Here is a 14015-nt window from a genome sequence, read left to right on the forward strand (position 1 = left end):
TAGTATAGTCATTTTCACAATATTGATTCTTCCATTCCAAGAACATGGTATATATATCTCCATCCGTTCGTGTCATCTTTGATTTCTTTCATCAGTGTCTTATAGTTTTCTGAGGACAAGTCTTTTACCTCCTTAGGTAGTTTTATTCCTAGGTATTTTATTCTTTATGTTGCAATGGTAAATGGGAGTGTTTCCTTAATTTCTCTTTCTGATTTTTCACCATTAGTGTATAGGAATGCAAGAGATTTCTGTGCATTAATTTTGTATCCTGCAACTTTACAAAATTCATTGATTAGCTCTAGTATCTTTCTGGTGGCATCGTTAGGATTCTCTATGTACAGTACCATGTCATCTGCAAACAGTGACAGTTTTCCTTCTTCTTTTCCAATTTGTATTCATTTTATTTCTTTTTCTTCTCTGATTGCTGTGACTAGTACTTCCAAAACTATGTTGAATAATAGTGGCAAGAGTGGACATTCTTGCCTTGTTCCTGATCTTAGAGGAAATGCTTTCAGTTTTTCACCATTGAGAATGATGTTTGCTGTGGGTTTGTCATATATGGCCTTTATTATGTTGAGGTAGGTGCCCTCTATGCCCACTTCTGGAGAGTTTTTATCATAAATGGGTGTTGAATTTTGTCAAAAGCTTTTTCGGCATCTATTGAAATGATCATATGCTTTTTATTGTTTAATTTGTTAAGATGGTGTATCACATTGATTGATTTGTGTATATTGAAGAATCCTTATCCCTGGGATAAATCCCACTTGATCATGGTGTATCATCCTTTTAATGTGGTGATGAATTCTGTTTGCTAGTATTTTTTTGAGGATTTTTGCATCTATATTCATCAATGATATTGATCTGTTATTTTCCTTTTTTGTAGTCTGGTTTTGGTTTCAGGGTGATGGTGGCCTCACAGAATGAGTTTGGGAGTGTTCCTTCCACTGCAATTTTTTGGAACAGTTTGAGAAAGATGGGTGTTAGCTCTTCTATAAATGTTTGATAGAATTCACCTGTGAACCTATCTGTTTCTGGACTTCTGCTTGTTGGAAGATTTTTAATCACAGTTTCAATGTCATTACTCCTGTTTGGTCTGTTCATATTTTCTACTTCTTCCTGGTTCAGTCTTGGAAGGTTATACGTTTCTAAGAATTTGTCCATTTCTTCCAGGTTGTCCATTTTTTTGGCATATAGTTGCTTGTAGTAGTCTCTTATGATCCTTTGTATTTCTTCAGTGTCAGTTGTAACTTCTCCTTTTTCATTTCTAACTCTGTTGATTGGAGTCTTCTCTCTTTTTACCTTGATGAATCTGGATAAAGGTTTATCAACTTTGTTTATCTGCTAAAAGAACCGGCTTTTAGTTTTATTCATCTTTGCTATTGTTTTCTACATTTGAACTTCATTTGTTTTGTAACATATTTATTGGAGTATAATTCCCTTACAATGGTGTGTTAGTTTCTGCTTTGTAACAAAATGAATCAGCTATACATATGTCCCACTATCTCCTCCCTCTTGCACCTCCCTCTCACCCTTCCTATCCCACCCATCCAGGTGGTCACAAAGCACCAAGCTGATCTCCCTGTGCTATGTGGCTGCTTCCCACTAGCTATCTATTTCACCTTTGGTAGGGTACATATGTCCATGTCACTCTCTCACTTCTTCCCTGCTTACCCTTCCCACTCCCCATGTCCTAAAGTTCATTCTCTACATTTATGTGTTTATTCCTGTCCTGCCACTAGGTTCTTCAGAACAATTTTTTTAAGATTCCATATATATGTGTTAGCATACAGTATTTGTTTTTCTCTTACTGAGTTACTTCATTCTGTATGACAGAGTCTAGGTCCAGTACCTCACTACAAATAATTAATATCATTTTTTTTATGACTATTATTCCATTGTGTATATATGCCACATCCTATTGATCCATTCATCTGCCAATGGACACTTAGACTGCTTCCAGGTCCAGGCTACTGTAAATACAACTGCAATGAACATTGTGCTACATGACTCTTTTTTTTTTTTTTTTGCGGTACGCGGGCCTCTCACTGTTGTGGTCTCTCCCATTGCGGACCACAGGCTCTGGACGCACAGGTTCAGTGGCCATGGCTCACGGGCCCAGCTGCTCCGAGGCATGTGGGATCTTCCCGGACCAGGGCACGAACCGTGTCCCCTGCATCAGCAGGCGGACTCTCAACCACTGCGCCACCAGGGAAGCCCCTACATGACTCCTTTTGAATTATGGTTTGCTCAGGGTATATGCCCAGTAGTGGGATTGCTGGGTCATATGGTACTTGTATTTTTAGTTTTTAAGGAACCTCCATACTGTTCTCCATAGTGGCTGTATCGATTTACATTCCCACCAACAGTGCAAGAGAGTTCCGTTTTTTCCACATTGTCTCTAATATTTACTGTTTGTAGATTTTTTGATGATGGCCATTCTAAACAGTGTAAGGTGATATCTCATTGTAGTTTTGATTTGCATTTCTCTAATGATTAGTGATGCTGAGCATCCTTTATGTGTTCCTGGCAATCTGTACACCTTCTTTGGGGAAATGTCTATTTAGGTCTTCTGCTCATTTTTGGATTGGGTTGTTTTTTTGATATTGAGCTTCATGAGCTGCTTGTAAATTCTGGAGATTAATCCTTTGTCAGTTGCTTCATTTGCAAATACATTCTCACACTCTGAGGGCTGTCCTTTTGTCTTGTTTATGTTTTCATTTGCTGTGCAGAAGCTTTTACGTTTCATTAGGTCCCTTTAGTTTACTTTTGTTTTTATTTCCAGTTCTCTAGGAGGTGGGTCAAAAAGGATCTTGTTGTGATTTATGTCATAGAATGTTCAGCCTATGTTTTCTTCTAAGCATTTTATAGTGTCTTGCCTTACACTTAGGTCTTTAATCCATTTGGAGTTTATTGTTGTGTATGGAGTTAGGGAGTGTTCTAATTTCATTCTTTTACACATAGCTGTCCAGTTTTCCCAGGACCACTTATTGAAAAGGCTGTATTTCCTCCACTGTATATTCTTGTCTCCTTTATCAAAAATAAGCTGACCATAAGTGCCTGGGTTTATCGCTGGGCTTTCTATCCTGTTCCATTGATCTATATTTCTGTTTTTGTTCTAGAAACATACTGTCTTGTTTACTGTAGCTTTGTAGTTTACTCTGAAGTCCAGGAGCCTGATTCCTCCAGTTCCATTTTTCTTTCTCAAGATTGCTTTGACTACTCAGGGTCTTTTGTGTTTCCATGCAAATTGTGAAATTTTTTGTTCTAGTTCTGCGAAAAATGCCATTGGTGGTTCGATAGAGATTGCCTTGAATCTGTAGATCGCTTTGGGTAGTATAGTCATTTTCACAGTGTTGATTCTTCCGGTCCAAGAATACGGTATACCTCTCCATCTGTTTTTAACATCTTTAATTACTTTCATCAGTGTCTTATAGTTTTCTGGATACAGGTCTTTTGTCTTTTTATGTAGGTTTATTCCTAAGTATTTTATTCTTTATGTTGCAATGGTAAATGGGAGTGTATCCTTAATTTCTCTTGAAAAATTTTCATCATTAGTGTATAAGAATGCAAGAGATTTCTGTGCATTAATTTTGTATCCTGATACTTTAACAACTTCATTGATTACCTCTAGTAGTTTTCTGGAAGCATCTTTAGGATTCTCCATGTAGAGTATCATGTCATCTGCAAAGAGTGACACCATTACTTCTTCTTTTCCAACTTGAATTCCTTTTATTTCTTTTTATTCTCTGATTGCTGTGGCTAAAACTTCCAAAATGATGTTGAATAATAGTGTCAAGAGTGGACATTCTTGTCTTTTTTCTGAAAGATTTTTAAAGCTCTTCAAAATGACACCATTCTGTTTTACGCAGTTGTATGGCACATGTTATTTTTATAACTCCACCATCAATTATCAAGTTTCCATTTACATTCTTTTTTTTTTTAAACATCTTTATTGGAGTATAATTGCTTTACAATGGTGTGTTAGTTTCTGCTTTATAACAAAGTGAATCAAGTATACATATACATATGTTCCCATATCTCTTCCCTCTTGCGTCTCCCTCCCTCCCACCCTCCCTATCCCACCCCTCTAGGTGGTCACAAACCACCGAGCTGATCTCCCTGTGCTATGCGGCTGCTTCCCACCAGCTATTTTACGTTTGGTAGTGTATATATGTCCATGGCACTCTCTCACTTTGTTACAGCTTACCCTTCCCCCTCCCCATATCCTCAAGTCCAATCTCTAATAGGTCTGTGTCTTTATTCCCGTCTTACTCCTAGCTTCTTCATGACCTTTTTTTCCCTTAGGTTCCATATATATGTGTTAGCATATGGTACTTGTTTTTCTCTTTCTGACTTACTTCACTCTGTATGACAGACTCTAGGTCCATCCACCTCACTACAAATATCTCAATTTTGTTTCTTTTTATGGCTGAATAATATTCCATTGTATATATGTGCCACATCTTTATTCATTCACCCAATGATGGACACTTAGGTTGCTTCCATCTCCTGGCTATTGTAAATAGAGCTGCAATGAACATTTTGGTACACGACTCTTTTTGAATTATGGTTTTCTCAGGGTATATGCCCAGTAGTGGAATTGCTGGGTCGTATGGTAGTTCTATTTGTAGTTTTTTAAGGAACCTCCATACTGTTCTCTATAGTGGCTGTATCAATTTACATTCCCACCAGTAGTGCCAGAGTGTTCCCTTTTCTCCACACCCTCTCCAGCATTTATTGTTTCTAGATTTTTTGAAGATGGCCATTCTGACTGGTGTGAGATGATATCTCATTGTAGTTTTGATTTGCATTTCTCTAATGATTAATGATGTTGAGCATTCTTTCATGTATTTGTTGGCAATCTGTATATCTTCTTTGGAGAAATGCCTATTTAGGTCTTTTGCCCATTTTTGGATCGGGTTGTTTGTTTTTTTGGTATTGAGCTGCATGAACAGCTTGTAAATCTTGGAGATTAATCCTTTGTCAGTTGTTTCACTTGCAAGTATTTTCTCCGATTCTGAGGGTTGTCTTTTCATCTTGTTCATGGTATCCTTTGCTGTGCAAAAGCTTTGAAGTTTCATTAGGTCCCATTTATTTATTTTTGTTTTTATTTCCATTTCTCTAGGAGGTGGGTCAAAAAGGATCTTGCTGTGATTTAGTCGTAGAGTGTTCTGCCTATGTTTTCCTCTAAGAGTTTGAGAGTGTCCGGCCTTACATTTAGGTCTTTAATCCATTTTGAGTTTATTTTTGTGTATGGTGTTAGGGACTGTTCTAATTTCATAATTTTACATGTACCTGTCCAGTTTTCCCAGCACCACTTATTGAAGAGGCTGTCTTTTCTCCACTGTATATTCGTGCCTCCTTTATCAAAGATAAGGTGACCATATGTGCGTGGGTTTATTTCTGGCCTTTCTGTCCTGTTCCATTGATCTATATTTCTGTTTTTGTGCCAGTACCATACACTCTTGATTACTGTAGCTGTGTAGTTTACTCTGAAGTCCAGGAGCCTGATTCCTCCAGCTCCGTTTTTCTTTCTCAAGATTGCTTTGACTACTCAGGGTCTTTTGTGTTTCCATAAAAATTGTGAAATTTTTTGTTCTAGTTCTGTGAAATATGCCAGTGGTATTTTGATAGGGATTGCACTGAATCTGTAGAGTGCTTTGGGTAGTAGAGTCATTTTCACAATGTTGATTCTTCCAATCCAAGAACATGGTATATTTCTCCATCTATTTGTATCATCCTTAATTTCTTTCATCAGTGTCTTAAAATTTTCTGCATACATCATCTGCATACATCTGCATATATCTTTTGTCTCCTTAAGTAGGTTTATTCCTAGATATTTTATTCTTTTTGTTGCAATGGTAAAAGGGAGTGTTTTATTTTCACTTTTCGATTTTTCATCATTAGTGTATAGGAATGCCAGAGATTTCTGTGCATTAATTTTGTATCCTGCAACTTTACCAAATTCATTGATTAGCTCTAGTAGTTTTCTGGTAGCATCTTTAGGATTCTCTATGTAGAGTATCATGTCATCTGCAAACAGTGACAGCTTTACTTCTTCTTTTCCAATTTGGATTCCTTTTATTTCTTTTTCTTCTCTGATCGCTGTGGCTAAAACTTCCAAAACTATGTTGAGTAATAGTGGTGAGAGTGGGCAACCTTGTCTTGTTTCTGATCTTAGTGGAAATAGTTTCAGTTTTCACCATTGATAACTATGTTGCTGTGCGTTTGTCATATATGGCCTTTATTATGTTGAGATAAGTTCTCTGCATGCCTACTTTTTGGAGCGTTTCTTGTTATAAGTGGGTGTTGAAATTTGTTGAAAGATTCTTCTGCATCTATTGAGATGATCATATAGTTTTCTCCTTTAATTTTTAATACGGTTTTTCACATTGAATGATTTGCGTATATTGAGTAATCCTTGCATTCCTGGGATAAACCCCACTTGTTCATGGTGTATGATACTTTTAATGTGCTGTTGGATTCTGTTTGCTAGTATTTTGTTGAGGAGTTTTTGCATCTATGTTTATCAGTGATATTGGCCTGTAATTTTCTCTCGTTGTGATATCTTTGCCTGGTTTTGGTATCAGGGTGGTGGTGGCCTCGTATATTGAGTTTGGGAGTGTTCCTCCCTCTGCTATATTTTGGAAGAGTTTGAGAAGGGTAGATGTTAGCTCTTCTCTAAATGTTTGATAGAAATTGCTCATGAAACCATCTGATATTGGGCTTTTGTTTGTTGGAAGATCTCGAATCACAGTCTCAATATCATTGTTTGTGATTGGTGTGTTATATTTTCTATTTCTTCCTGGTTCAGTCTCGGAAGGTTGTCCTTTTCTAAGAATTTGTCCATTTCTTCCAGGTTGTCCAGTTTATTGGCATAGTGCTGACTGTAGTAATCTCTCATGATCCTTTGTATTTGTGCAGTGAGTTGTTACTTCTCCCTTTTCATTTGTAATTCTATTGCGTCTTCTCCCTTTTTTGCCTGGTGAGTCTGGCTAATGGTTTAACAATTTTGTTTATCTTCTCAAAGATCCAGCTTTTAGTTTTATTGATCTTTGCTATTGTTTCATTTATTTCTCATCTGATCTTTATGATTTCTTTCCTTCTGCTAACTGTGGCTTTTTTTGTTCTTTCTCTAATTGCTTTAGGTATAAGGTTAGGTTGTTTATTTGAGATGTTTCTTGTTTCTTGAGGTAGGATTGTATTGCTATAAACTTAACTGTTTGAACTGCTTTTGCTACATCCCATAGGTTTTGGGGCATCGTGTTTTCATTGTCATCTGTTTCTAGGTATTTTCTGATTTCGTGTTTGATTTCTTCAGTAATCTCTTGGTTATTTCTTAGTGTACTGTTTAGCCTCCAAGTGTTTGTATTTTTTACAGATTTTTCCCGGTGATTGATATCTAGTCTCATAGCATTGTGGTTGAAAAGATATTTGATATGATTTCAATTTTCTTAAATTTACCAAGACTTGATTTGTGACCCAATATATGATCTACCCTGGAGAATGTTCCAGGAGCACTTGAGAAGAAACTGTATTCTGTTGTTTTTTGATGGAATGTCCCATAAATATAAATTAATCCATCTTGCTTAGTATATCATTTAAGAGTTGTGTTTCCTTATTTATTTTCATTTTGGATGGATGATCTGTTCATTAGTGAAAGTGGGGTGTTAAAGTCCCCTAATATGTTTGTGTTACTGTCAATTTCCCCTTTTATGGCTGTTAGCATTGGCCTTATGTACTGAGGTGCTCCTTTGTTGGGTGCATAAATATTTACAATTGTTATATCTTTTTCTTGCATTGATCCCTTGATCATTATGTAGTGTCCTTCTTTGCCTTCTGTAATAGTCTTTATTTTAAAGTGTATTTTGTCTGATATGAGAATTGCTACTCCAGCTTTCTTTTGATTTCCATTTGCATGGAATATCTTTTTCCTTCCCCTTTCACTCTGTATGTGTCCCCAGGTCTGAAGTGGGTCTCTTGTTGACAGCGTATATATGGGTCTTGTTTTTGTATCCATTCAGCCAATCTATGTCTTTTGGTTGGAGCATTTAGTCCATTTACATTTAAGGTAGTTATCTATATGTATGTTTATATTACCATTTTCTTAATTGTTTTGGGTTTGTTATTGTAGGTGTTTTCCTTTTCTTGTGCTTCCTGCCTAAAGAAGTTCCTTTAGCATTTGTTGTAAAGCTGGATTGGTGGGGATGAATTCTCTTAGCTTTTGCTTGTCTGTAAAGCTTTTAATTTTTCCGTCGAATCTGAATGAGAACCTTGCTGGGTAGAGTAATCTTGGTGGTAGGTTTTTCCCTTTCATCACTTTAAATATGTCCTGCCACTCCCTTCTGGCTTGGAGATTTTCTGTTGAAAGATCAGCTGTTAACCTTATGGGGATTCCCTTGTATGTTACTTTGGCTTTTTTCCCTTGCTGTTTTTAATATTTTTTCTTTTTATTTAATTTTTGATTAGTAAATGCCTTGGTATGTTTCTCCTTAGATTCATCCTATATGGGACTCTCTGCACTTCCTGGACTTGACTGAACATTTCCTTTCTCATATTAGGGAAGTTTTCAACTATAACCTCTTCAAATATTTTCTCAGTCCTTTTCTTTATCTGTTCTTCTTCTAGGAGCTCTATAATTCAAATGTTGGTGGGTTTTATGTTATCCCAGAGGTCTCTGAGACTGTCCTCAATTCTTTTCATTCTTTTTTCTGTATTCTGTTCTGTGGCAGTTATTTCCACGATTTTATCTTCCAGGTCACTTATCCGTGCCTCATTTATTCTGCTATTGATTCCTTCTAGAGATGTTTTAATTTCATTTATTGTGTTGTTCATCATTGTTTATTTGCTCTTTAGTTCTTCTAGGCCCTTGTTCAACGTTTCTTGTATTTTCTCCATTCTATTTCCAAAATTTTGTACCATCTTTACTAACATTACTCTGAATTCTTTTTCAGGTAGACTGCCTATTTCCTCTTCATTTATTTGGTCTGGTGGGTTTTTTCCTTGCTCCTTCATCTGCTTTGTGTTTTTCTGTCTTCTCATTTTGCTTACCTTACTGTGTTTGGGGTCTCCTTTTCACAGGCTGTGGGTTTGTACTTCCCGTTGTTTTGGTGTTTGGCCCCAGTGACTAACGTTGGTTCAGCGGGTTGTGTAGCCTTCCTGGTGGAGGGGACTGGTGCCTGCATTCTGGTGGATGAAGCTGCTTCTTGTCTTTCTGGTGGGCAGGACCGCGTCTGGTGGTGTGTTTGGGGTGTCTGTGACCTTATTATGATTTTAGGCAGCCTCTCTGCTAATGGATGGGGTTGTGTTCTTGTTTTGCTAGTTGTTTGGCATTCGGTGTACATCACTGTACCTTGCTGGTGGTAGAGTGCAGCTGGGTCTTAGCACTGAGATGGAGATCTCTGGGAGAGCTCTCGCTGTCTGATATTACGTGGAGCCAGGAGGTCTCTGGTGGACCAATGTTCTGAACTTGGCTCTCCCACCACACAGGCACAGGCCTGACACCCAGCCAGACCACCAAGACACTGTCACCCACATGTTATGGAGGAGACAGTGCTGCTACCCGGCTGTTGTGGGGTCCAGAGGTTTAGAGAAGGGGCTCCTGAGGAAGGAGGCACCTCCCAGTAGGCTGCTTCTGGAGGTGCTGAAAGAAGGTGGAGGCTGCAACCAGCTGTGGCCGACAGGGTGAGATGCCCTCACAACCAGCTATTACATTTATTTCTGCTCTGATATTTATGATTTCTTTCCTCTACTAGCTTTGGGTTTTGTTTGTTCTTCTGTCTCTAGTTCTTTTAGGTGTAAGGTCAGATTGTTTGAGATTTTTCTTGTTTCTTGAAGTAGGATTGTATTGCTATAAGCTTGACTTAGAACTGCTTTTGCTGCATCTCATAAGTTTTGGATCATTGTGTTTTCATTGTCATTTGTCTCTAGGTATATTTTGATTTCCTCTTTGATTTCTTCAGTGATCTCTTGGTTATTAAGTAATGTATTGTTTGCCCTCCATGTGTTTGCGTTTTTTACGTTTTTTTCCATGTAATTTATTTCTAATCTCATAGCATTGTGGTCAGAAAAGATGCTTGATATGATTTCAATTTACTTAAATTTACTGAGGCTTGATTTGTGACACAAGATGTGATCTATCCTGGAGAATGTTCTGTGTGCACTTGAGAAAAATGTGTAATCTGCTGTTTTCGAATGGAATGTCCTACAAATATCAATTAAATCTATCTGGTTTATGGTGTCATTTAAAGCTTGTGTTTCCTTATTAATTTTCTGTCTGGATGTTCTGTCCATCGGTGTAAATGAGGTGTTAAAGTCCCCCACTATTATTGTGTTACTGTTGATTTCCTCTTTTATAGCTGTTAGCATTTGCCTTATTTATTGAGGTGCTCCTATGCTGGGTGCATATATATTTATAATTGTTTTATCTTCTTGGATTGATCCGTTGATCATTATGTAGCGTCCTTCTTTGTGTCTTGTAACATTATTTTAAAGTGTATTTTATCTGACATGAGAATTGCTACTCCAGCTTTCTTTTGATTTCCATTTGCATGGAATATGTTTTTCCATCCCCTCACTTTCAGTCTCTATGTGTCCCTAGGTCTGAAGTGGGTCTCTTGTAGACAGCATATGTATGGGTCTTGTTTTTGTATCCATTCAGCAAGCCTGTGTCTTTTGGTTGGAGCATTTAATCCATTGACATTTAAGGTAGTTATCAATATGTATGTTCCTATTACCATTTTCTTAATTGCTTTGGGTTTGTTTTTGTAGGTCCTTTCCTTCTCTTGTATTTCCCATTTAGATAAGTTCCTGTAGCATTTGCTGTTGGGCTGGTTTGGTGGTGCTGAATTCTCTTAGCTTTGGCTTATTTGTAAAGCTTTTAATTTCTCTGTCGAATGTGAATGAGATGCTTGCTGGTTAGAGTAATGTTGGTTGTAGGTTTTTCCCTTTCAGAACTTTAAATATGTCCTCCACTCCCTTCTGGCTTGCAGAGTTTCTGTTGAAAGATCAGCTGTTAACCTTATGGGGATTTCTTTGTATATTATTTGTCATTTTTCCCTTGTTGCTTTTAATAATTTTTCTTTGGCTTTAATTTTTGTCAATTTGATTACTCTGTGTTTTGGCGTGTTTCTCCTTGGGTTTATCGTGCCTGGGATTCTCTGCACTTCCTGAACTTGGGTGGTTATTTCCTTTCCCCCATTAGGGAAGTTTTCGACTATAATCTCTTCAAATATTTTCTGAGGTCCTTTCTCTCTCTCTGTCCTCCTTCTGGAACCCCTATGATGAGAATGTTGGTGCGTTTAATGTTGTCCCAGAGGTCTCTTAGGCTGTCTTCATTTCCTTTCATTCTTTTTTCTTTATTCTGTTCTGCAGCAGTGAATTCCACCATTCTGTCGTCCAGGCCACGTATCTGTTCTTCTGCCTCAGTTATTCTGCTATTGATTCCTTCTAGTGTATTTTTCACTTCAGTTATTGTACTGTTCATCTCTGTTTGTTCTTTAATTCTTCTAGGTGTTTGTTCTTCCATTCTTCTAGATCTTTGTTAATCATTTCTTGCATCTTCTTGATCTTTGCCTCCATTCTTTTTCCGAGGTCTTGGATCATCTTCACTATCATTATTCTGAAGTCTTTTTCTGGAAGGTTGCCTATCTCCACTTTATTTAGTTGTTTTTCTGGGGTTTTATCTTGCTCCTTCATCTGGTACATAGTCCTCTACCTTTTCCTTCCGTCTATCTTTCTGTGAATGTGGTTTTTCTTCCACAGGCTGCAGGATTGTAGTTCTTCTTGCTTCTGCTGTCTTCCCTCTGGTGGATGTGGCTATCTAAGAGGATTGTGTAGCCTTCCTGATGGGAGGGACTGGTGGTGGGTAGAGCTGGGTATTGCTCAGGTGATGGGTAGAGGTGGGTGTTGCTCTGCTCTCTGGTGGATGAGGCTATCTAAGAGGCTTGTGCAGGCTTCCTGATGGGAGGGACTGGTGGTGGGTAGATCTGGGTGTTGCTCTAGTGGGCAGAGCTCAGTAAAACTTTAATCCACTTGTCTGCTGATGGGTGGGGCTGAGTTCCTTCCGTGTTGGTTGTTTGGCCTGAGGTCACCCAGCACTGAAGCCTACTTTGGTGGGGCTAATGGCAGACTCCAGGAGGGCTCATGCCAAGGAGTACTTCCCAGAACTTCTGCTGCCAGTGTCCTTGTGTCCACAGTGAGCCACAGCCACCCCCCACCTCTGCAGGAGACCCTTCAACAGTAGCAGGTAGGTCTGGTTCAGTCTCCCCTGGGGTCACTGCTCCTTCCTCGGGGTCTTGATGCACACACTACTTTGTGTGTGCCCTCCAAGAGTGGAGTCTCTGTTTCCCCCATCCTGTCAAAGTCCTGCAATCAAATCCCATTAGGCTTGAAAGTCTGATTCTCTGGGAATTCCTCCTCCCATTTCCATACCCCCAGGTTGGGAAGCCTGACATGGGGCTCAGAACATTCATTCCAGTGGGTGGACTTCTGTGGTATAAGTGTTCTCCAGTTTGTGAGTCACCCACCCACCAGTTATGGGATTTGATTTTATTGTGATTGTGCCCCTCCTACCAACTCATTGTGGCTTCTCCTTTGTTTTTGGATGTGGAGTATCTTTTTTGGTGAGTTCCACTGTCTTCCTGTTGATGACTGTTCAGCAGTTAGTTGTGATTCTGGTGCTCTCAAAAGAGGGAGTGAGCGCACGTCCTCCTACCCCGCGATCTTGAACCAATCCAACAACTGCTTCTTAAGATTGACAAGAGCTGAATATTATTACATTGACCCAGCCACTGAACAGATTTTAAAATACCCCATTTTGGCAAGTCTCAGTATAGTTGTGTTTCAGGTGTACCAAAGTTGTTAAGCTAGCACCAAACTCAAGAATTATGTTATCTTCAAGGGACTGAATTATATGAAATCCAAATTCTGAATTTAAATATAAATTGGTGGGGCTTTTGTGAATGTATGTGTGTGTGTGTGTGGGGGGGGAAGGGAGGGAATAACAGTTGAAAAGAAAACAAAAACATTTTCCAGAGCAGAACTGGATTATTTACTTATGCTGAATTCAATGAGAAATAATCATGAAGAATATGATAGTGCAGCAGTCCCCAACCTTTTTGGCACCAGGGACTGGTTTCATGGAAGACAGTTTTTCCACAGACGAGGTGGGGAGGGATGGTTCAGGCGGTAATGTGAGTGAGCAATGCGGGGTATGGTTCAGGTGGTAATGTGAGTGATGGGGAGCGGCAGATGAAGCTTCGTTCACTTGCCCGCTGCTTTCCTCGTGCTGTGCGGCCCAGTTCCGCGGGTTGGGGACCCCTGTGATAGTGGAGTTGGACAATAACTGTAAGCTCTAGATATTTTCAACATCCGAATTGAAATTCTAAACTTATTAAATAACAACTTCTCATTCCCTCCTCCCCCAAATACTGGCAGCCAGTATTCCACTTTCTGTCTCTATGAATTGGATGACTCTCAGTACACCACATATCACTGGAAAGCATTTGTTTTTCTGTGACTGCCTTATTTCACTTAGCAGAATGTCCTCAAGGTCCACCTGTGTTATCACAAATGACAGGATTTCCTCATTTTTTGTGGCTGCATAACGTCCCATTATGTATATTCCACAACTTCTTTATCCATTTATCCATGATGGATACTTAGGTCGTTTCCGTGTCTTAACTATCATAAATAGTGCCGCTTCAAACATGGGAGTACAGATAGTTTCTGAAGTCACTGTTTTCATTTCCTTTGGATATATTCCCAGCATTAAAATTGCTGGATCCTATGGTAGTTCTAGTGTTAATTTTTTGACAATCCTCCATACTGTTTTCCATAGTGGCTGTACCAGTTTACAATCCCATCAACACAGCATAAGGGTTCCCTTTTCTCCACATTCTTGTCAGCATTTACTATCTCTTGCCTTTTTGATGACGGCCATCCCTAACAAGCATGAGGTGATATCTCATTGTGTTTTTTTATTTCCCTAATGACTAGTGACGTTGAGCATTTTT

General features: G+C 38.7%; 1 protein-coding gene across 12 annotated transcripts in view; it reads right to left on the bottom strand.

The window, feature by feature from the left end:
- PSD3 (pleckstrin and Sec7 domain containing 3) overlaps positions 1-14015 on the bottom strand; it is a 573112-nt gene that overhangs the window by 116058 nt on the left and 443039 nt on the right. The window contains exon 12 of one of the 12 annotated variants that reach the window (XM_067721843.1): positions 13157-13320. The exons of the other annotated variants lie outside the window; for them this stretch is intronic. Coding sequence (XP_067577944.1) covers positions 13182-13320 — 139 coding nt within the window. The 3' untranslated portion in view covers positions 13157-13181. Of the gene's footprint in view, positions 1-13156; positions 13321-14015 lie in introns of those variants that run through there. 12 annotated transcript variants of the gene reach the window in all.

Source organism: Pseudorca crassidens, chromosome 21 (assembly GCF_039906515.1).
Source record: "Pseudorca crassidens isolate mPseCra1 chromosome 21, mPseCra1.hap1, whole genome shotgun sequence".
Classification (NCBI taxonomy): domain Eukaryota; kingdom Metazoa; phylum Chordata; class Mammalia; order Artiodactyla; family Delphinidae; genus Pseudorca; species Pseudorca crassidens.